Source organism: Canis lupus, chromosome 21, assembly GCF_003254725.2.
Source record: "Canis lupus dingo isolate Sandy chromosome 21, ASM325472v2, whole genome shotgun sequence".
NCBI classification, from domain to species: Eukaryota; Metazoa; Chordata; class Mammalia; order Carnivora; family Canidae; genus Canis; species Canis lupus.
Window position 1 is genome coordinate 26,573,273 of NC_064263.1, and position 23,115 is coordinate 26,596,387.

General features: G+C 48.7%; 1 protein-coding gene across 17 annotated transcripts; it reads left to right on the top strand.

Moving 5' to 3' along the window:
• Positions 1-15: 15 nt before the first annotated feature.
• Positions 16-22,878, top strand: PGAP2 (post-GPI attachment to proteins 2). 17 transcript variants are annotated; one of them, XM_025459174.2, is made up of 8 exons: positions 16-150; positions 8,625-8,645; positions 11,553-11,727; positions 16,227-16,395; positions 20,386-20,638; positions 20,781-20,887; positions 21,510-21,618; positions 21,828-22,878. In XM_025459174.2, the coding sequence occupies exons 3-8, from the start codon at positions 11,594-11,596 to the stop codon at positions 21,956-21,958; spliced, it is 903 nt and encodes a 300-aa protein (XP_025314959.1). In that variant the 5' UTR covers positions 16-150; positions 8,625-8,645; positions 11,553-11,593; the 3' UTR covers positions 21,959-22,878. The 17 variants fall into 17 exon arrangements, with proteins under 17 accessions (XP_025314959.1, XP_025314947.1, XP_025314945.1 ...); XM_025459162.2 differs by having other exon boundaries at positions 34-150; positions 16,249-16,395; XM_025459166.3 differs by lacking the exon at positions 16-150 and adding an exon at positions 8,311-8,414.
• The last annotated feature ends 237 nt before the right edge of the window (positions 22,879-23,115 follow it).

Below are 23,115 nucleotides of genomic sequence, written 5' to 3' on the forward strand. Positions count from 1 at the left end.
GGCTTGTGAGTGGCTGCGTTGGTGTGCACTGGGCGGGGTGCGGGAGAAGGGTGGTGACGCTATGCCGAGGCTCCGCCCCCCGCGTTGGAGCCGAGACAGTCAGGCTGCTGAAGCTCGGGCCAATCAGAGGGGAGGCTCCAGGATGGCATGGTAACTATTCTACCCTTTCGTTGCCCCAGTCCGCGGGCGGTGATGGGAAGGCTTCCCCGTAGTCCTGCCCGTACTTCCTGGCCAGACCACGTGCGGAGCTGGAGGGCCCTCCTGGGAGGTCTGTCTCTCCGCATAGCTCGCCTGCAGCTGCTCTGAGGCCCCAAAACCTGGCCTCCTGGTTTCCCAACCTATGCCGGCCCCGTCACAACCTTTCCTCTCTGAATCCCCAGAATAGACGCTATGAGCATGCCCTAAGGGGATGGCTCAGGGTAGGATATGTTACAAATGAGTATTCTTGGAACTTCTTAACCACCTGCACTTTAGGAGCTCTTATTTATTCTTAAAGGCCTGGTTCAAATGTTCCCGCCTTCTCTGGGATACATTCCCAGATCTGTCTCAGAGTGTTGGGCTACTGCTTGGTTGGGCAGGCCTCTGTTACAGCTTTGTCACTTTGTATCCTATTATTTACTTTTCTGTCTTCTGTGCCCAGGCTCTTTAAGGTCACAGCGGCATTTTATTCATAAAGGTTTCCCTTCCCCACCCTGGCCTAGTCCAAAACAGAAGTATTACAAGGGGAAATGTTGAGCATGTTCTAGAAACCAGACCCAGTAACTGAGAGTCCTGACACAGAATAGCAGGGACTGTGCTCAGAAAGCAAAACCTATTCAGACTACTCTCCACCACCACCTTCTCCTGGAACATCAATACAAGACTGAAATGGGCTCTGCACAAAAGTAGATGAATTTAAATCCCTCTTAGTGTTCAATGGTAGCAAGGAATTAGAAAAAATTGGCTAATTTGTTAGGAAGCGGAATGGTTGTAAAGATGAAATAAGATAATGGATAGGAGACATCTGGTAGGTGCTCAGTTGGTGTTCAAAGGAAGGAAAAAATAAATATATAGATGTTCAAATAGGAAAGCTAGTTTAAACATCTGACTCCAGCCACTTTCCCCCCACTCCTGCATCCAAACATCCCTTCCTTTCCTCCACCCTCCCTTGCCTGTGTTCTACATTAGAAAGTCATTAGTTCTCCCTGGATAGTTTACTGTACCTTCCTCAAAGACCTACTGAAACTTTGATTTCTCATCCTTCAGTCCTGAAACACAACTATTCTGGTATCCCTAAGGCCAGGCCTACAGTGTAGGTCCACATTAAATGTTTCATGCATGAATGAGTGAATTATTGTCTTAAGCAGAATAGTAGTAGAAGTGTGAGACTTTTTTTTTTTTTTTTTAGAAGTGTGAGACTTTTAAGTCAGGGAACCCTGGGTTTAAATCTGAGTCCAACCATTTATTACCTGTGTGAATTTGGGCAAATTTCTTAACACCTGAACCTGTTTTCTTGTCTGTAAAATAATTATTCCTATTCTTTAAAAATGTCAAGGAATTCCTGAGGCATTTGGGTAACTCAGCCAGGTAAGCATCTGACTCTTGATTTCAGCTCAAGTCATGATCTCAGTGTCATGAGATTGAGTCCTGTGTAGGGCTCCACACTGAGCATTGAACCTGCTTGAGATTCTCTCTTCCTCTGCCCCCCTCGACCCTCCCCCGCTCATGTGCATGTGTGTACACTCTCTCAAAATGAATAAATAAATAAAATATCAAGAAATTTCCATTCTAAATATTCTAAGACACTGATTCTGACACAGAAATGGGGCTCAAAAGTATGTTGTAAGTAAATACATTCAGTCCAAAGTACTAGTGTGTATACAGAAGCTAGGATCATTAAATAGTGCATAGTTGCAGGAAGACTGGAGGGAGAGGCATTGGATGAGGGGTGCCACAAGGTAAAAGTTCTATAATTCTGATGATTTCTTTTTCTTTTTTTTTTTTTTTATTTATGATAGTCACAGAGAGAGAGAGAGAGAGGCAGAGACATAGTCAGAGGGAGAAGCAGGCTCCATGCACCGGGAGCCCAATGTGGGATTCGATCCCGGGTCTCCAGGATCGCGCCCTGGGCCAAAGGCAGGTGCCAAACCGCTGTGCCACCCAGGGATCCCTTCTGATGATTTCTATGCAGAAAGACTTCTCTGCATATGCTTACTGTGGTAGGCATATGGTTATTAAGTTCATCATTCCTGGGTACTTCTGCCCTAGAAAGGACTTTGTAGACAATATACTCTTACTCTGCCTAATTCTCATAATGCCTTTTTGATTATCATCATCTTCCTTCTTCCCTTCTAAAGAAAAGGAATTTGGTGCGTGCTCACAAGTTTGCTGAACCAAGCCCTCTCCTGGGCATCAGGATCCCAGAGATGTCCAAAGCTCAACACTCTGCTCTGGCCAAGAGAGACAAAACAAAGGAAAGTCCAGCTCTGTGCTAGGAACCCTCCAGTCTCTCACATACATGCTGTGAGAGCTCACCCTATGCAGCTTTGAAACATTGGTCCTCAGGGAGGAGACAGGACTCATAAAGACTACAGAATCAGGGAAGAGCAAGAGACTTTGTCTTTCAGAGTGATGGTCTAGATTTCTTAAGTGGTACATTGGAAAGAGTGTCAGATTTGGAGTTAAACAGCTAAGTATGTCTTGCTACTTTTTAGACCTCACACAAATATTTAACTGTTCTGTGACCCACTTCCCTTATCTATAAAATGGGCAGAAAAATTCCCATGTTGTAAGGTGGTTGTAAAGGTCAAATAAGGGAATTTGCAAAGAACTGGGCACATGTTTGACACACAGTAAGTACCTAGTAAAGGTTGATTTCCTTCCTCTTTTTCCTACAACTTGATAAGGAAGGATAATGTTTATAAATAACATACAATTAGATTTTCATAAATCTTGTGTGAATACATTTGACTTTGAACTAGAGCATTTAGTCTATTGCATTTAAAGAATTTACTGGTATATTCAGGGTTTTATCTAGCATTTTCTAATTTGTCCAATCTGTTCCATTTCTGTTTCTTTCCTTTATTTTTTTTTAATTTTAGTTCTTTTGTAATAGTAATAACTTCCATTTTCTTTTGAGTCTCAGTCCTGCCAGATTTTTAAAAAATTGAGATATAACTCACATAATATAATATTCACCCATTTTTTAAAAGAGTTTATTTATTAATTCATGAGAGACACAGAGAGAGAGAGAGAGGCAGAGACATAGGCAGAGGGAGAAGCAGGCTCCATGCAGGGAGCCCGACGTGGGACTCAATACCAGGACTCCAGGATCATGCCCTGGGCTGAAGGCAGGCGCTAAACTGCTGAGCCAGTGAGGCGTCCCAATATTTACCCATTTAAAGTATATGATTCCAGAGAATTTAATATAGTTGACCCTAGAATGACATGGATTTTAACTGGGCAGGTTCACTTATTTTTTAAAGATTTATTTATTAGAGCGAGCATGAGCAGTGGGAGGAGCAGAGGGAGAGGAAGAGAATCTAGAGTAGACTCCCTGCTGATCAGGGAGCCTGACATAGGACTTCAACTCATGACCCCGAAATTATGACCTGAGCCAAAACCAAGAGTTAGACACTCAACCCACTAAGCCATCCAGGCACCCTTGGGGTATGCTCACTTGTAAGAGAATTTTTTTCAATAAATACAATACAGCACTGTAAATGTATTTTTTCTTCTTTATGATGTCCTTAAGAACATATTCTTTTCTCCAGCTTATTTTATTATAAGAATACAATATGTAATATATAGCACATATAAAATATGTGTTCATCAACTGTTTATGTTATCAGTAAGGTTTCTGCTCAACAGTAGGCTCTTAGTAGCTATGGTTTTGAGGAGTCAAAAGTTTTACTTGGATTTTGGACTATAGGGGGTTAGCACCCCTTAAAACACCTGTGTTGTTCAAGGGTCAATTATATTCACAAAGTTGTGCAGCTATCACTACTACCTAATTCCAAAAGATTTTCGTTACCCAAAAAGAAATCCCAGATCATTAGCAGTCATTCCCCATCTTCCCTCACCCCAGCCCCTGGCAACTACTAATCTACTTTTTATCTCAATGGATTTGCCTATCTGGACATCACCTATAAATGGAATCATACAATATGTGGCCTTTGTGTCTGAATTATTTCAGTTAACATAATGTTTTCAAGGTTCTTCCCTGTTGTAGCACCTAACAGAACTTCATTCCATTTTATGATAGAATAATATTCCATTTTGTGGATAAGCCATATTTCATGTATACGGTCAAAAGTTGAATGACATTTGAGTTTCTACCTTGTGGCCACTATGAATAATACTGCTATGGACATTGATGTACAAGTTTTTTATGGATGTATGTTTTCAATTCTCCTGTGTTTATACCTAGGAGTGGATTTATGGGGTCTTTCGTAACTGTGTGTTTAATTATGTGAGGAACTACCAGACTGTTTTCCAAAGTGGCTGCACTCTTTTACATTACTGCTAGCAGTGGGTGAGGGTTACACTTTTCCACACCCTTGCCAACACTTGCTATTTTCCTTTTATTATTATTATTATAGCCATCTTAGGCGCTATAAAGTTACACCTCATTGAGGTTTTTGTAAACATTTCCCTAATAACTGATGATGATAACCCTCTTTTCAACTGCTTGTTTTCATGTAAATCCCTGTTTTCTTAACATTCTTTTACATTACTTAGTTTCTCCTCCTGTACCAGTTTAGAAATTAAATTCTCCTTTTTATATTATTGTAGTCATCTCCCTAGAAGTTACCACATGCATTGCTAAGTGTGACATTCATTAATACCTTATAGGCAAAGTGCAGTTTGCTGAGATGGAAGAAAAGAGGCATCTCAGGCCAGATGAACAGAAAGAACAAAGATGTAGGACCAGGAAAGAGCTCAGTATATCCAGAGTTGCAAACTGGAACCTCATCCTGGAAATGATAGGGGAGCCAAAGAAAGTTGAAAAACGAAGAACAAAATACACAGTGAAGATTTAATTACAATTTGAGGCAGAATGGGCCTAGAACAGATGGGAGAGCCTGGTGTGGGTAGTTTAAAGCCATCCAGGAAGGATCTCTGCCGTGAGAAAGATCTCTAGGAAGAACAAAACAATTCCACCTCAACCTTGGAAGACTTTCCTGAGGCGGCCCAGGAGACAGGGGCAGAGTTTGGCCTGAAACTGGATGTCATTAGCACTGTGTCCCTGCTTCTTTACCTACCCCAGGCCATATTCATTGTGCCTCTATCCCCTACAACGGCAGTGTTTCTTTGGAGACTTTTCTTACGATTCCTAAATCTCCTCATGATATATCTAAATCCTGCCTATCCTTCAATACCCAGTTCAAGTCAATCAACCCAATAAATATTTTCTGGGCTCCTATGTCTGCCCTGGCCTAAGCTGAGAGATTCAGAAATAAATATAATGGGTGAGGGTTCCATCCTTAAATGAGCTCCCAGGCGGAGTGGGGGACACAGACACGTAACAGATGATTTCACTATACTGGTCAGTCCTAATAAAGGTGTGATGGACTTTTTATGCTTTCTGGGGAACGGGGAGGTGGGCAAATCAGGGCGCCAAGGGAGAGAGGAAGAAGTTAAGCAAAGCTCATGAAGAATTAAGTGTAGCCGGACTATGAGATATGTGCTTGCCAGAGTAGAGGATGACCAGATTATGAAGGATGTTGAATACCCCACTAAGGAATTTGCTCTTGATCCTAAAAGCCATAGGGAGTTATTAAATAGTTTGCAGCAAAGGAGGCACATGATCAGATCTGTGTTTTAAGAAGAGCAAATGTGCCTACAAATGAAGAGCTAGTAGAGCAAGGAGGCCAGTGAAGGAGATCCACATGAAGCTTTCCTTGACAACTGCACCCCCACATTCACTTTTCTTATGCTTCCTACCTCTACACCATCCCCATGCTACTGGGGGCTGGAACATCCCTGTAAATAAATGGCTTGAGGTATCTGATGTGTGTGTGGGCAGGGGAAGTGGAGCAGGAGTTGTGGCCAAAGCTGGAAAGTCGGGTGGTGCTGTTTCAGGCACAGGCCTCTTTGGGGTATGTCCAGGCATCAGGCAAACGAAACCAGGAGGACAGGAGACATTGAAAGGCTTCAACAGGGGGGATGCCTGGGTGGCTCAGCAGTTGAATGTCTGCCTTTGACTTAGGGTGTGATCCTGGAGTCCCGGGATTGAGTTCCACATTGGGCTCCTCACAGGGAGCCTCCTTCTCCCTCTGCCTGTATCTCTGCCTCTCTTTCTGTGTCTCTCGTGAATAAATAAATAAAATCTTGAAAGAAAGAAAGAAAGAAAGAAAGAAAGAAAGAAAGAAAGAAAGAAAGAAAGAAAGAAGAAAGAAAAGAAAAGAAAGAAAGAAAAGAAAAGAAAAAAAGAAAAGAAAGAAAAGCTTCAACAGCAGCAGCTACTTAGACAATGGGCAAATGTCCTTTGGCAAACACTGAGTGCCCACTGAACGAAGGCAAGACTGGAGGCTTAGATGCTTGCTCAACTCCCCTTTTTTCCCCCCAGATTTTATTTATTCATGAGAGACACAGAGAGGGCAAAGACATAGGCAGAGGGAGAATGTGGCTGAGCCACCTGGGTGCCCCTACCTCATTTAATTCTCACAGCAACCCTCTGCTGTGGATATTCCTAAAACCATCATACAGATGAAGAAACCAAGATTCAGGACAGTATGGTGAATTGCCCAAATCACCAAAGAATTAAAGGCAAGATTAATATATCATTGGGGTAGTATAGAGGCAGAGAGAAGGGACCCAGCCTCAGGGAATGGTATTTAGAGCCAAAGGAACAAACTGTCAAGATAGGGAATAAAGACTAAGAGTAGGCATCTGTGGGTTGGAGCTAGAAAAAGAAGATGACACAAAGCCCTAAGGTAGGAAACCTACATCTAATTTTTGAAACTAAAAGGAGGTTTTCTTTCAGTTAAGTGTTACTAAATGTTCATTTGTCCTGGGACCTTAAAGGACAGAGTGGAGGAGAGTTCGAGGTAAAAAAAAAAAAAAAAAAAGGTAGCTTTTAAAATAAGGTATCACCTCTCCAGACATGGGTCCCCCAGGAGTGAGGTATCTCTGGGTCCCCACCATTGCCCGGCTAGGGCCTGCCACAGACAGGGTCTAGGCTCAGTGAATGAACAAGAATGGATGCATGAAAAAGAGCTCTGGCAAGTTAATCAAATTGGAGCCTCTGTATCCCCACCTGCAAAGTGGTGATTATAGCTACCTTGTGGATTAACATTATACATTTGACTCCTGAACGACACAGGAGTTAGGGTGCTGAACTCTGGCACAGTCAAAAATCCATGTACACAGGGTCTCTGGATAGTTTAGTGGGTGAATGTCTGCCTTTGGTTCAAGTTGTGGTTCTGGGGTCCTGGGATGGAGTCTGGCATCAAATTCCCCATGGGGAGCCTGCTTCTCCCTCTGCCTATGTCTCTGCCTCTCTCTGGATCTATTATGAATGAATAAATAAAATCTTAAAAAAAAATCCTTGTATAACTTTTGACTCCCATAGAACTTAACTACAAATAGTAGTACTTTGGTTAACAAAGTACTAATAGTAGTACTTTGGTTTCTCTCTCTCTCACTGTGTGTCTATCATAAATAAATTAAATTAAAAAAAAATTAGAGAGAGAGAGAGGCAGAGACACAGGCACGGGGAGAAGCAGGGAGCCCGACGTGGAACTCGATCCCAGGACTCCAGGATCACGCCCTGGGCTGAAGGCGGCGCTAAACCTCTGGGCCACCGGGGCTGCCCTGTATATATTTTTTAAAGAAAATCATAAGGAAGAGAAAATACATTTACAATATTGTGCTGTGTAAGTGGACCTGCGCTGTTCAAACTCGTGTTGTTCCAGGGTCAACCATATAGGGATTAAGAGAATGGCCTCAGGTGCCAGACCCCAATCCAGGTTCTGACATTTATAACTGTGTGAATAGGTAACATAGCTTTTCTGTTTCCTATCGGTAAAATGGGGATATTAATAGTATCTACCTAATGGGGTTAAGGAAGATTAAATGGGATAATGTATAAGAAGTAGAAAAGTCCCTGGAAGACAGAGAATGCTCAAAATGTGCTAATTACTACTGTGGGGATTTAAATAGGAAAATGTGATGGTAACCACGTCTAACTCGGAGATCCTTCACCCCCTGCAGGTGTTCTGACAACCCCAACAGTCCTCCTCGAGTTCCTGTGTGGGCCAGTCGGGGTGGAGGGGACAGCTGGGGGCTAAGGATCAACCCTTTCGGGGTGGGGAGAGACCCAGGGCACTGTTGTGTCGGACAGGACAGGGCGCCCTCTTCTGATCAAAGGCGGGAACAAGCTCTGGCCCAGAGTTTTGAGGATGGGCCTCCCTGATCTCTCTACCCAAAAGGTGCTCTTCCCTTTCCTGAAATGCCCGAATCGGCTCTGGAGAGCAGAGTTACCGGGAGGGGCGCTAAGGCCGGGGCAAAACTGTTGTAATGTTTCAGAAGGGCGAGGCCGGGTAACTCGGCTAGACTTGGGGGCGTGGGCTGGAGAGACCGAGGTTAGGAAATGAGAGAATTCGGGGCCCTGTTGAATTAATCTTACGCTCTTTCAACAGGTGATGGAACGCAGCCGAGAGGTAAGGTGGAAGGTGGCTCATCCCGCGTGTCCAACCCAGGGGTCCAGGGCTCTTCCGGCTGCCCCCACGCAGCAGGAATTAGTGGGGCGGGCTGGAGCTGGGCGAGCAGGCACCGGGGGACGCCGGATCGAGGGGGAGCGCCCAGGGTCCAGGTCCGCAGAGGTGGGGAGGGGCCAACGCAGGATCTGGGCGCAGTTTCCTCCCCGAGCGCGCTGGCCCCGCCCCCGCCGTTCCCGCACCGGCCCGCCCCCCGCCGCTGGCCCCTGGCCGGGCCTGGGCTCCCCTCGGGTTCCCCCAGCGCCCGGCCTGCGCTGGCGGGGCCTCCTCGCCGCCACAGCCTGGGTGAGTATGGGGATGGGTGAGCGGGACTGCCGGGCAACCCCGCTTGGGGGAGCTCCGCCACGCGGTCCGGCCTCCTCACGGCCCAGCCCCAAGCTCTGACGGTGCTGGCTGGGGCTCACCCAGAATCTGCTGCTGTCCCGACTTCTGAACTAACCCTGCTCCCCCACATGGTGCTGCGTGTGCATTGGTGGAGCTCTCCCTTCTTCACTTCGCAGGGACTGCTAGTTTTCTGGTTTCTCTTTAGCTGCCAGGGATGGAGGTGTGTGTAGGGGGTGGGAGGGGGGGCGGGTGCGCCCTGGAACCCCATACAGTAATTTCAAATCCCACCTCTGCCAGTTACTAGCCTGTGACCTTGGGCAAGTGTTTTTAACCTCCCCGAGCCTCAATTGCCTCTACTGTGAAATGGAAATACACAAGCTATAGGGCCTGTGTAGAATTATAGAGAGGATTAAAGAAATAATGTATATCAAGTGTATCAAGTGCTAATCAGGGTGCCTCATACTCAAAAGGTACCCGGTAAGTATGGATTCCTGCTGGAGGCTGAGAAGATCTCTGGGGCCTTTGTAAATAAAGTTGGGATACTCCTAAGAAAGCAGTGTCCAGCAAGTAGTCCCTATGAAGAGGTTAAGAGCTGATTGGGGCTGAACAGCTGCCCTTCAGGTAGTGAGCTCCCTGTCCTGAGGCCTGGAGGAATAAAATGGCCATGTTGGAATGGCCCTATTGGTCATCTGAACCACATGATCTTCATGTTGCACAGCTGTGGAAAAAGGCCCAGAGTGATTAGATGACTTGTCCAAGGTCACACAGCTAACAGAGAATCCAGGCACACCTCCACGCTGTGGAATAGACCATTTCTCCAATCTCTTTATCCACCCCCTTGCCTTGGGCAGTGCCTAGTAATTCACTGAGGATCTGGCCTTCAGTTTGGGCATCCCAGTGGCTCCTGAAGGATCTAGAATCACTGGCTTCAGGAAAGAGACTAGTGCTGCTAAAAGTATAGAATCAGGGTTTGGACTGGGTGGGGAAGTTACTCCCCTGTAGGCCTGTAGGGACTTCTAGTCCATTTGGGGATGATCCAAGAAATGTGTTTGATTTGGGCGGTCACCAGAGTCACTTCCAACTACCCTAGGAGATCCCTGGCTCCTGAAGGGAGGAAGGACTTTGGGCAACTGGGGCAGGCTGCCTAATCGGGCCTGGCAGAGGTGGGTAGGAGAAGATGGAGGAGAACACAGAGGCGTATTCACCTGGTTCTGGAATGTCAGGGTGGGGCCAGGAAGAGTTGGGGCTTGATCTGGTGAGACCTTTGAGTCCAGAGGGGCAGGTTCTTCATGAATCTGGAGCCAGCCCTAGTTTGGCTGCTGGAAGCCCAAGTTCCAAGGATGGCTTTCCCTCAGGCTCATCATCTGGCTTTGAGGAAGGACCTTCTCTCTCTGCATCTTGGTTTCTCTGCTGCAGTGGGGACAGGGCTCACTGACTCATCTCTATAGGATTTGATTTACCTTTCTTTCTCTTCTGGACAGACACCCCTTCACTCTCCCCTCCTAATTTGACCTAACCTGACCTTTCTGCCCAGACCTCTGGGTCAGCAAGGAAGGGGTCACAGAAGGCAAGAGCTGCAGTTTGTGACCATCAGGGCCCTACATCTCCCCACTGCTGGGTCTTCCTTCAAGTTGTTGTAGAACCCGGAGTAGGTTCCCACTCTTCTCTTGGCCTCAATGTCACCTTCTATGCACTAAGGGAGGCTGGGCTAGGACTGTTGGTGTATACTTGGTTATTATAGTTCCTAACTTTCCTATTCCCATCTGGCGGGGCGGGGGGCGGGGGGCGGTCATAGTCCTCAGGAGCCTTTACTTCATCTCTGGTGGGGGATGGACAGGCCCCCATGGGTACTGGGAAGCCTCCAGAAGCTGACAAGGCAGCTCTTTGCAGCAAAAAGCAAGCCTAGGCTAGCACTAGGCCTGATTCTGCAAAGCCTTTCACCCTCAGAGCACGTGAGGCAGGAGGCGGGGACAGGCAGGGGGTCAGAGTTCTATAGGCTTCCATGGAGTCCTTGCTGCCATGCACTGTGGTGCAGGCACACAGAACCTGGGAAGGGACTGGAAGTACAGAAGATGCTGGGCCAGTGAGTGAAGCAGGGAGAGCTGAAGGGAGGCCCTGAAGCCTGGAGGCTCAAAGGCCTATGGGTGTAGATGAGCCATCCTGTCCACTGGGAGCCTTTAGGATAGGTTCCTGAAACCAGAAAGACCAGTTAAACCAGCTCCTGTTGTCCTAGGCCTCTAAAGCCAGCTTATAAGGGAGAAGTAGTTCTCCCAATATATTCAGGTTTCGTTTTAGCATAGATTGGGTTTATTGTCTTTACTCTGAAATTGAGGATGAATGTTCTCTTGGGATTTCCAGTCAGTCTTCAGGGCAGGGGCTGTCCAAGCTTAGGGGCTAGCTGACTTTCTTCTCAGACTCTTCAACCCATAGCACAGCAAAGCTGAGGACTGAGCACAAGGGCCAGCTTCACCACTGAGTCCCAGCCTTGCTGCCTTGGGTCTTGACAGCACATTACTTCATCCCCAGGTGTGACAAGATGTACCAGGTCCCACTGCCACTGGACCGGGATGGGACCCTGGTCCGGCTCCGCTTCACCCTGGTGGCCCTGGTCACGGTCTGCTGTCCACTTGTCGCCTTCCTCTTCTGCATCCTCTGGTCCCTGCTCTTCCACTTCAAGGAGACTACGGCCACACACTGTGGGGTAGGGCTTGCCAAGTGGGGTCGGGAAATGGTATCTCATATTCAGGCCCAGTTGGATCTTTTTGGATCCTGGTTCTATTTTTTTTTTTTTTTAAGATTTTATTTATTTGTTCATGAGAAACACAGAGAGAGAGAGAGAAAGAGGCAGAGACACAGGCAGATGGAGAACAGGCTCCATGCAGGGAGCCTGACTTGGGACTTGATCCCGGGTCTCCAGGATCACACCCTGGGCTGAAGACGGCACTAAACCGCTGAGCCAAAAAATAAATAAGTAAGTAAGTAAGTAAGTAAGTAAGTAAGTAAATAAATAAATAAATAAATAAATAAATAAATAAATAAAATAAAATAAACCGCTGAGCCACCCGGGCTGCCTGGATCCTGGTTCTATTTTAACAGGATTAGTGAGCTCTCCAGTGGGATCCATCAATCAAATTGGGCTGCTGGGGGTTAGGGTGCCTGCAAATCGGGGTCTCAAGAATTGGCCTTCTGCCACTTTTAATGAAGGTCACTAGAGCCTAGTGTGCCTGAAGTTGGGCAGCCCCAGAACCCAATCTTTACTTTCATAGAGGGGCAGATTCAGGAGCCCCAGGGTTTTGTGAGGGATAGAGAGAGAACAGGCCTGAGGTTGAGGGTGCTGGAGCCTCTCAGTATGGCACTGTGGGCTGTGCCTGTGTCTGTGGGATTGTGATTATGTATGCGTGTGTGTGGCTGTGAAGGACATGACTGTATGTGTGTGGGAGAGACCGTATCTGTGCGTGTCTGGAGGAAGGCCTGATGATGTGTGTGTGTATGTATTCCATATGTGTATATGAGCTACATTCCCATAGGTAGCCATGTACCCTCTAGACGGGAATATGGAATGAGTTTTTTGACAGGAGAAAAATGTGAGTTTTCTCTGTAATATATCAGAGTAAAGAGAGTGAGACCTGTGTTGACCTCTGTTACATGCCTAGTTCATCCACTGACTCTGAATTACCTGAGACACAGAGGCTGAGCCTCAGCTTCCTCATGTCTAAAATGGAGTTGATAATTCCCATCCTCCTTCTCAGGGCTAGTGTAGAGCTAGACAGAGGAAGAATAGGCAGGTGGTTTGGGAAATGTGAAGGGCAAGAAGCAGAAGGGAGAGGAGGAAGAGGAGTTTGTCAGGTTGGAAGGTAGGGAGGAGAGGAAGAGCTTAGGGGCTCTAGGTGGAAAGGAGGCAGGGCCTGGACATAGACCCTTGGAGTAGCATCAGAGAGAGCTATGAAGGCCCTCACTCAGCTCAACTTCCCGCCTTCCTATAAAAAGCATCTGCTCCAAAAATAGGGCTATGACTAGGACTGGGGTCTGGCTGGTGGTGTGGAATGGGGCCTACCTCTTTTGTTCATAGGACTTGAAGTTTTTCCTCTCCTTGATTTGTCAATGGATAGATATTGGCCTTGAGCTGTGGGTGGCCAGTCTGATGAGACCCCGGGCTGGGAGCTATCAGAAAGAACAGAACTGGAAGGAAAAGGGGTGACCAGATGATGGAGGGGCGGGGCGGGGGGTCGGGAAGGATCAGAAAGGGTCCAACCAATGGCTTTTCCCAACCTAGTTTTCACCTTAGCTAATGCCTCAGATGTTCCTCTCACCCATCAACTCCTTTGTATCTTGCAAAACTCTTCTCAAGTGTCTCTTCCTTTGAAAAGCCTTCCCTAGCCTCCTTGGGGGCAGACTTAATCACTCCCTCCTCTGAGAGTTCCCTATTTTTCATACAGCTCTATCAAATCATATTTGTGTCTTGTTCCCCACCAGACCAGGAGCTTCTTCAAAGTGGGCATTACATCTGAATCAGAATTTGTTGAGTAAATAAATAGGACCCCCTCCCGCCCCCCCCGCCAATGCCTCGGGAATTGGTACCTGGTACCTGGTGCCGTGTTGTCATAGTCCATCCAGAAAATTATAATATTTGTACGGTATATGGAGTTAAGTGGAGTAAGCTATTTGCTCTGCCTCTCATGGCTGGCTCCTAAGGGCTAATGGGATCAATAACCCAGCATACCTGATATATGTATAACCCATTCTTGGCATACTAGTTGGAGAGCTAAGGCATGGGCATAGGGGCACAGGTACCTGGCCACTCTGGGCCAGGACTGAGCTTAGTGACCCAGGGGGTGATTTGTCCCCACTCCCTGGGACTACTATGTTGGAGCCACCTAGGGACAATCCAGGTGGATGTATGTTCTGAATTTCTCACCTAGAGTATTCCAGGAATTGCCAACCCTAGGAATAAAAGAAATAACCTTAGTCTAATGCATCTATAATTAGATGACTTTGCCTTTGCTTGCATATCCCTAGTGATGGGGAGCTTCCTTCCTCTCCAGGCAGCCTATTCCAAGGAGGCAGAGTAACTAACAATTGGCAGACTCTTGTAGTGAGGATACATTCTCTTTCAGGTGAATCCCTGGTTTTGCACTGGGTCTGCTTCGGGACCCTAAGAGCTGCTTTCTCCTCCTGACGTTACGCCAGTCCTGCAGAGATGGGACAGCTGTGATGGGGGGTCCCTGAGTTTACTCTTATTGGGTAGCATAACTCCAGTTCTTTTAGACAACCCTCACAGGACATGCGCCCCTAGTTTTGGCCCAGTTGGTCACTGTTTCCTCCATATGAGGCCCTGATCTGGGCATAGGACTTCATATGGCCTGGGCAGTACGGTCAACAGCAGTACTGTTGCATTCCTATTACTGGCTGTTAGACCCCTGTTAAGGTATCTTGAACTGATGTTAGCTGTTTCTGCACAGCAGGCTGGACACTGATAACCTCATATTCAGTCCCATCTAGATATGCTTTGTTTTTTAAAGGTTTTATTTATTTATTTGACAGAGAGAGAGAGCATAAGCAGAGGGAGCAGCAGACTTCCCACAGTGCAGGGTAGCCCAATGTGGGACTCAATCTCAGGACCCCAGGATCATGACCTGAGTCAGAGGTGGATACTCAACCGACTGAGCCACCCAGGTGCCCCTAGAGCTCTTTTGGGTCTTGAATCTATTATCCAAGATTAACTAGCTCTTCAGTTAGGCCCAACAGACATAATCCTGCTCCAACAAAAAGGGGTGAAATCCTATTCTGCTTTCTCCCTTCCCCTTCCCAGAGACCTGCCCGTATCCCAGGACACAGCACTCAGAAAGGTACCTACACCCATCCTTGGCAAAGAAGCTACTGTAGGCTGACCTTAGCCACTATCACTCTTATCTTTGCAGAGTGTTCCAGGAATTATGATATGGCCTTGTTGGCCTTGGGAGGGCTGTGTGCTTGGGCAGGCGTGGAGATCTGGTCTCTGTGGGCGGGAGGGCAGGCTCTGGGGAGCTAGGGGTGGGACCCTCCAGTCCTAGGATAGTCTCAGTCTGGCTAGAGCCCTCAAGCCAAGCCCCGGATCCGTCAGCACCCAGTGTGAGTGTTGCCCAGTGCGCGCCCCTGCCCCATTTTTCTGATGCTGAGCTGGAGTAGTGGACTGGGGATCCCTTAACGGAGGGAGGCATGAGTCCCAAGGGAGGTTTGATCCTAGGCCTTTTAACACAAAGCCATTTCTGTCTGTCCCCCAGAAGGGAACCCTGCTTGCAAGTCATGGTGGTTGGGGCAGTGGGGGGTGAGAGGAGGGAGTTCTCTGCCTAGTGGAAGAAGCTCAGCTCCCTTGGTCTGAGTTTGTCCTTGCTGGATCCAACCCAGCATACAGGCTCAAGATGAGTGGAGAAGTTTCCTGTGACTCTCAGATTCCTATAAACTTTGGATTGGGTGACAGTCTTTTGAGAGAGGAAGGAGGTAGAAGTCTGGGCTTCTGTAGGGACCCTGGTATCTTGAGATGACAGTGCTGCTGGCCTGAGGCTTGGATCATTCTAAGCCTGGGGGTGTGCTGGTTGGCAGCATGTGGCCCCAGAGAAATAGGTTCTGGGCACTCCCACTGTTCCTAGTTGAACTTGGGTGAAGAGCAGGAATGTGGTCAGACAGGGTCAGTGGGAGGGCTTGGGCCAGTCTGAGCCAAGGGTCCTTTGTCTAGGTTATTTGGCCTGAAGAAAGCCTTGACTTGGGAGCTTTAGGCTGTCAGGTGGCTGAGGCCTTAGTCCTAATGTTTGATCCTGGCATAGCTCTCCTCTTGTATGGAACAAAAATAATAACCTTTCTACCTCTGACCCTTCTGAGTGGGTATGAGAGTCTTGAGAATGAGGTGGCCCATCAGAACTGCCTGGTTCAGGCCACTGGGAACCTCTCATCTCCAGACTCTTCAGGAGGTGGACCTACATGACCATTGGGCCAAAAGGGTTCCTAAGAGCTGACCCTGCCTGACTCAGCAGCTCCCGCCCCATCTCTCTCTGCATCTCCTTATTTTCTGCACTGCTTTCCTTTTCCCCTTCTGCTCTTTCTACTCTGGCTCTTCCCAATACCCAGAGGAGCCAGCTCTGGGAAAGGTCCCACTTCCTAAGGGCCAGGTGTCCCACTAGGCCCCAAGTCCTGTCCCTCGCCCTGCTTGGGCACCACTCCCTACAGGATGTTCTCTGCGGCCTCACAGCCCTTGGACCCGGATGGACCTGTGTTCCGGCTCCGCTTCACGGCCATGATCTGGTGGGTCATCACTTTCCCCATGTTCGGCTTCTTCTTCTGCATCATCTGGTCCCTGGTGTTCCACTTTGAGTACACGGTGGCCACTGACTGTGGGGTGAGTGCCAAGCTCCCCCGCTCCTGGGTCAGGGCCAGGTTGGGAGATGGCGGTAAGATTGGAATCAGAGAGTGGGAGAAAAGGGGGAGGCTCAGAGAGAGGGTAAGGGGATCTAAAGGGATGGCAGGGGGAATTTATGAGCAGGGACAGAGTAAGAGTGGATTCATGGTGCTCTGAGAGTAGAAGATCACAGAGTCCCAGGGATTGGATGGGAGAGGGAAAGAGAAGGGAGGGAAATAGGCAAGAGAGGTCATGAGAGGGAAGAGGAGACTGATGAAAAACCAGACTGGGAAGGAAGCCAGGACTGAGAAGTCAGATGGGGCCTGGAGCCAGGAGAAGTCAGAGGTGGTGGTAGGTACCCTGGAATCTTCTAGTGTGGTTTCTCCCTCTGGCAGCCTCAGGTCCTACAACCTGTGTCCACTCAGGGCTCTGCTGGTTAGAAAGCTACATGGACTTCTTGCCTCTAGGAGCAGTCCACCAGGCCTTTCCCAAGGGCTCGGGGCCAGAGGTTCTGTCAGGGGCCTGGAACTGAATATGGACTTGCTCTTAGCCTCTCATCCTGCAAGAGACAGTCCCAGGCCCAGTGAGATGGGACTCCTGCTCTGATAAAGGGGAGCATAGGGATCAGGGGGCCCAAAGGAAGCACTTCATCTAGCCTGGATGTGGGGAAGACTTCCTTCCTGAAGCAGGGGGCATTGCAGCTATTCAGGTAAAGAAGAATTTTGCGAATGCCAGGCTGATGACTAATGATTTTATCCAGAGGGCAGTGGTGAGCTTTAGAATGATTTTAAGCAGGGGAGGGACGTAATCGGATTTATGCTTTAGAAGACCATTCTGGCTCCTGAGTGGAGAACAGATTTAAGGGTAGGTGGCAAGAATAGGGAGATCAGTGAGGAGGCTAGTGTAATAATAATTCATGCTACTGGAGAGACCAGAACTAACATGGGGATTATGAGGATGGCGAGGTGGGGATGGAGTCCAGAGAAGGGTAACTGGTTGAATTGATAGGGATAAGAGGTTGTGTCCAGTTGGCAAGGGATGGGGGCAGTAGATAGAAAAATCATCCATAACTTCAGGGGACTTTATCAAATGAATGAATCTCTAATGGTGAAATCTGAGGTGTTATAATAAGGAATTTTTTGGACTCTCACCCTTTATACTATGTTAATTTCTTATCTACTGACCTGCCATAGATCCACTGAGCCACATCTTCCATGCCAGTGGAAGGGTTTCTGTTCTTGGGGAAAGGGGTTATGTTCCCATCTCAGTACCTTAAGTTCTGAGCTCACGGGGAGACTTAGAGTGAACTGGGGACCTGGTCTCTGATAGCTCCTGATGTTGCTAGCATAATTGGTGAGTGGGGAACTTGTGTGTGGGGGATAGGGTGACAGATATGAATATCTATACCTGATTGTGTGTGTGTGAAAGAGAGAAAGAAGAAATGCCTGCTCTCAGCATCCTACCTCAACCCCTAATCTGAGAGCAACTTCTGAGGATGGCATGAGTAGCCAGAGGGCCCTCCCTTCCTCCTGAGATGTCCCCCAGCTCTTTGCCATCTCTACCCTTTACCTGTTTCCCAGTTAGGGTTCTAGGCCCTCCCAGCCAAGCTTTAGAAGCTCATGCTAAAAAAAAAAAAAAAAAAAAAAAAAAAGCTCCTGTTGGTTCTGCTCCCATTACACTTGCTGGGGTTGGGGCAGGAGTTTTCAGAATGAATATTCTAGGAAGTAAAGGCAACACCCCTACTGACCTTACTCACGGGACCTACTCAGAGGGGCTGAAAAGTGAGGAGACTTGGAGATCTCAGAAATCTCTGGCGAAGATAGGATTTCCACCGCTAGCTCATGTGCAGTCTTGCCATGTTCAAGAACCACATAGCTCACCAGCTATTTGCAGGCTTTTCAGCAAAAAAATTGGTCTTCTGAAAGCCATCACTTGTAGCCATTGTGTACCAAACATTGCAGACGCTCTGCAGACATTATATTTAATATTCGGAACCATCTTGCAAGGTAGGTGGTAGCATCCCTATTTTGCCAGTGAGGAAGTTGAAGCTCTGGGAGGTGAAGTGACCTGCTCAAGGTCACTCATCTAATAAAGGCAGAGATGGGATGCAGACCTGGATTTGTGTGGCTCTGAAGCCTCCATGCTGCCTCTTTACTCAGAGTGAGTATCTGAGCCTGGTCTCAGGCTATGTTATTATCTCAAGCTTTAGCCTTGAGAACAGCACCCTGTCCCCAAGCTGCCTCTGAGAGTGCTGAGGGGAATCTGTTTCCTTTCCTGTGAAGGCTTCAAAGCCCCTGGCAGGTGTTCCCCCAGGCCGAACCCTGCTCCATGAGCTACCTCCATCATTGCTACCTGCCCCGCCTTGATGGAGACCCAGTCAACATCCCCATTTAGAGAAAGAAAGGGACCTCTTAGAACTCCATCTCTGAAGACTGGCCCTGCTATAGTCACAGCAGGGTCATTCACTCGCTGTGTCGCTGGGCTCTGGCACTGCTCTGGGTCTTCTTGAAAGTCTAAAAAAGTCCACAGAAAGTGTGCGCAGCAAACTGATAGCTTCCAGTCCTGGAATCCTTTGGAAATGCAGATCCTCATATTCCAGACTGGCTACATTCTCACACAAGCCCTGGTGAGTTACATGCATATTAAAGATAGGCCCTGGAGTCTGAGAGGTCATCCTCCTATCCCTGGCTGTCCTGTCTCCATCTACACTGTTGTTCATTCATCCCTCATCCTCTCACCCTGTCACGCAACACACCAGTTCTCACATGTGCCTCTTCCTCCTTCCTCAACTTTAAAAAAATTTTAAAAAGATTTTATTTATTCATTCATGAGACAGAGAGAGAGAGGCAGAGACATAGACAGAGGGAGAAGCAGGCTCCCTACAGGGAGCCTGATGCAGGACTCGATCCCAGGACCCTGGGATCATGACCTGAGCCAAAGCAAAGGCAGACACTCAACCACTGAGCCACCCAGGTGCCCATCCTTCCTCTACTTTATTTATTTATTTATTTATTTATTATTCATTCATTCATTCATTCATTCATTCATTCAAGACACACAGAGAGAGGCAGAGGGAGAAGCAGGCTCCCCATGGGGAGCCCCATGCAGGACTCGATCCCAGGACCCTGGGATCATGACCTGAGCCGAAGGCAGACACTCAACCACTGAGCCATCCAGGCACCCTCTTCCTCAACTTTAAAGAATAGTACTCCAATTCCTTAAGGAATGAGGAATTCCAGGCTTTGAGAAAGATGAATGAGAGAGATGCCTAAGAGTAGGGTCATTTTCTTAGACTATCCCAGGTTAAGAGCACCCACTTTCTTAAGCATAATCAGGGTGGGGGTACCCTTCTGACCCAGCTCTCCCAAGATCTCACAGGACCCTCTACCACCTTGGCACACCTACCCAGAAGAATAAGTGGAACTGGGAGCAGTTGGAAGAACAGCTTAGCTGTCGAGTGAATCCAGCACTGTCCCAAGGAAGCTCAGGTGGTCTGTGACTCATCCCTGTCCTCAGGACTGTATCTAAGGTCCTGGGCTCACGGACCCCCACAAGGCCTTACCAAAGGCGCATCTCTGTGCTACGGGCTCAGAGAGCATCCGAATCTGTCTACAGCTTCACACAGCCATGTATAGTTTCTTTTCTTTTTTTTTTTTTTTAAGATTTTATTTATTTATTCATGAGAGACACAGATAGAGTCAGAGAGAGAAACAGACTCCACGCAGGGATTCCAATCCCTAGGACTTGATCCTGGGACTCCAGTATCATGCCACCCGGACATCCCAGCCATGTATAGTTTCCATCAGGCTACCTGGGGGCTGGGACCTGGAAGGGGACGTCTCCCAGGAGAGCTCTGGGGAGTGCCCCAAGGAGGCCTTCCTAGAGTGGAAGGGGCTGGAGCAGAGCCTTAGGAGAGCCAGGGTGATTTCTGGCAGATGGAGTGGGTGGGGCCAGTGGAGGCCTGCCACCAGACGGGTCACAACTCTCTAGGTGCCCAATTACCTGCCTTCGGTGAGCTCGGCCATCGGTGGGGAGGTGCCCCAGCGCTACGTGTGGCGCTTCTGCATCGGCCTGCACTCGGCGCCCCGCTTCTTGGTGGCCTTCGCCTACTGGAACCACTACCTCAGCTGCGCATCCCCGTGTCCTGGCTACCGCCCACTTTGCCGCCTCAACTTCGGCCTCAACGTCGTGGAGAACCTTGCGCTGCTAGTGCTCACCTACGTCTCCTCTTCCGAGGACTTCAGTGGGTGCCCAGATGAGGGAAGGAGGAGCAGGGAAGGGTTGGGGAGGGCCACCCCCACACCCTCCCTCGCTTGGACCTTCAGACGGAGGGGTTCGGATGCTCCCTGAAGTGCATGCTCCCAATGCCCCCTCTCTCCCTCCAGCCATCCACGAAAATGCTTTCATCGTGTTCATTGCCTCATCCCTCGGTCACATGCTCCTCACCTGTATTCTCTGGAGGCTGACCAAGAAGCACACAGTAAGTCAGGAGGTACGGTCTACCCCTAGTGGGGCTCCAAGCGGCCCAGAGGAAAGTCAAGGACACCCATCCTCGGGATGTGGGTAATGATGAGGTGGGAACCAGAGTTCTAACGGGAATCCGGGCTGGGCCTGGGACTTGGACTTGGGGACAAGTGGAGGGTGATCAATTGGTCAGAATCGAGGGCTGTGTTCGGGTAGGATGGAAGACGGACAATAGAAGAGATGGAGGCTCCAAGTGGGGATAGAATGTGGGAGAGCACTCACCCTGCTGTGGGTTAGGAATGGTGTCAGGGGTCTGTGGTCTATAATAACTCCAGTGCCCTCTACGTCCCCCACACCTTTCTTCTCTCCACAGTATGTGGAGGTGTCAGGTGGGTGGGTGGCTCCAAGTAACTTTTATATTCCATCCTGCTAAAGTGGGAGGGGCAGAGACACCACTGCTCCTTGGCCTCATTATACTCCCAAATGCAGGGAGGGATATGAACATGCCCATCATTTCTGCTGCCCTTGCCTGTATCCCCTTCTATAACCAAGGGAGCTAAGACACAGCCCTTAGGAATTGAGGCCAAGAGGGGAGGCTGCCCACACACATCCAACAGGCTACAGAGTGATCAAATAGCCCATTCCCCTAGGACCGCAAGTCCTACAACTGGAAACAGCGGCTTTTCATCATCAACTTCATCTCCTTCTTCACGGCGCTGGCTGTCTACTTTCGGCACAACATGTATTGTGAGGCTGGAGGTGAGGCCAGGCTGGGATCCATAGGTTGTCACAGTGGCTATGGGACAGTTGTGTTTTCTGTAGTGTGCGATATGGCAGTGGTCTTGGGGGCTGGCTGCCATCGTGTCCCCTGTATAGAGATGTGGTGGTGGGGACTTCTTAGGAGGCCCCGGGAGGATGGGGTGGGGGCAGAAGGCTCACCATGCCCTGTTTTTGTGTCCTCACAACAGTGTACACCATTTTTGCCATCCTGGAGTATACTGTTGTCCTAACCAACATGGCATTCCACATGACGGCCTGGTGGGACTTCGGAAACAAGGAACTGCTCATTACCTCCCAGCCTGAGGAAAAGCGATTCTAAACCGTTTCTCTCCTGCTAGGAAAGAGGCAGTCCACTGCCCAGAAACTAGAAACAAGAAACTACTCTGGCCTTCCCCACCCCGTGTCCTCTGTGGGTCCTGCTGAAGCTGGGGGAGGGGCGGGAAGAAAGGAGGAAGGCACAGGACAGGGCTTCGGACAGCCCTGCTCCTTTCCCTCACCCCAATTGAAGGCACAGGAACCTTCAAGCAGCAGCGTCACCCTTATCTGAGAAGCCCCAAGAAGCTGAGCTGGCAGGAGAGCTCCACCATCTGGTGCTAAAAAAAGTCCTGAGGTTCATAACCACCATCGGTTCTTGGTCTTTACATAGCCACCTTCTTGCTGAGGTCGGGGACCACTTAGCAGTGGCTGCTACCTGAAAACCACAGCCTTTTCTCTCCACAGGGTCATTCACTTAACTGATGTGTCTAGTCCTCTCCTGTACACACCCAGGCATACCTAAGGCCACAGTCCCCTGCCAGGTTTGCTCAGGTGTTCTAGGCCTGAGCTCACCTCCAATTTAGCATGTACCTTTCCCTGCCTGAGCCTCAGTGTGTCCATGTGGGTAATGGAGGGTTGGAAGGCTGTATGATTTTTTTGGGGTGGGGGGGGCTGTATGATTTTTAAGGGCTCGGCCAGTCTGCGGTTCTGACACTGCCTTATGGAGGTGGTGCTCTGTACCTGAAGGGTGACTTGCTCCAGGAAAAGCACTGGTGCAGCACCTCTTTTCCTTCCCTTCTGAAATATCTGGCTTACAAACTCTTTCTTCTTGGCAAAGGTGTGGAGTGGGGTCAGAGGCAGATTCCTGCCCCCAAATGGGCTCTCTGGTATCCCCCTCTACTCCTACTGCCCCATGCCCTGATCTCTTCTGGTTGTACATTTTATTTTGAAGGAAAATAAATTTTTTTTTCTTTTTTGCCAAAAGCCTGGGCTAGGCCTGCTTGTCTTTGTTTAATGGAACTGAGGTGAGAGACAGGCTCCAGGATGGAGGGAGTAAGTCCATGGCAGGGTGTGGTTCCAAGTGGCTTCCTACCTTAGGCCTGGAGTCTCCTTAAGGCTGCTCTAAGCCCCAATTTCAGTGAGTAGGAGTGACTGGGCTATCTCTGTAATGACTCTAGGCTTGGTAGCTGGGGTAACTGGAAGTCTTGGTTTGAGGCACAG

Bases quoted from the DNA above. Each gene is read 5' to 3' on its own strand.
- PGAP2 (XM_025459158.3), top strand. From the start codon at position 62: ATGCCGAGGCTCCGCCCCCCGCGTTGGAGCCGAGACAGTCAGGCTGCT. The intron at 151-11,552 runs GTAACTATTCTA...CTTCATCCCCAG, and splicing joins GGAGGCTCCAGGATGGCATG to GTGTGACAAGATGTACCAGG. The intron at 20,888-21,509 runs GTACGGTCTACC...CCATTCCCCTAG, and splicing joins AGCACACAGTAAGTCAGGAG to GACCGCAAGTCCTACAACTG.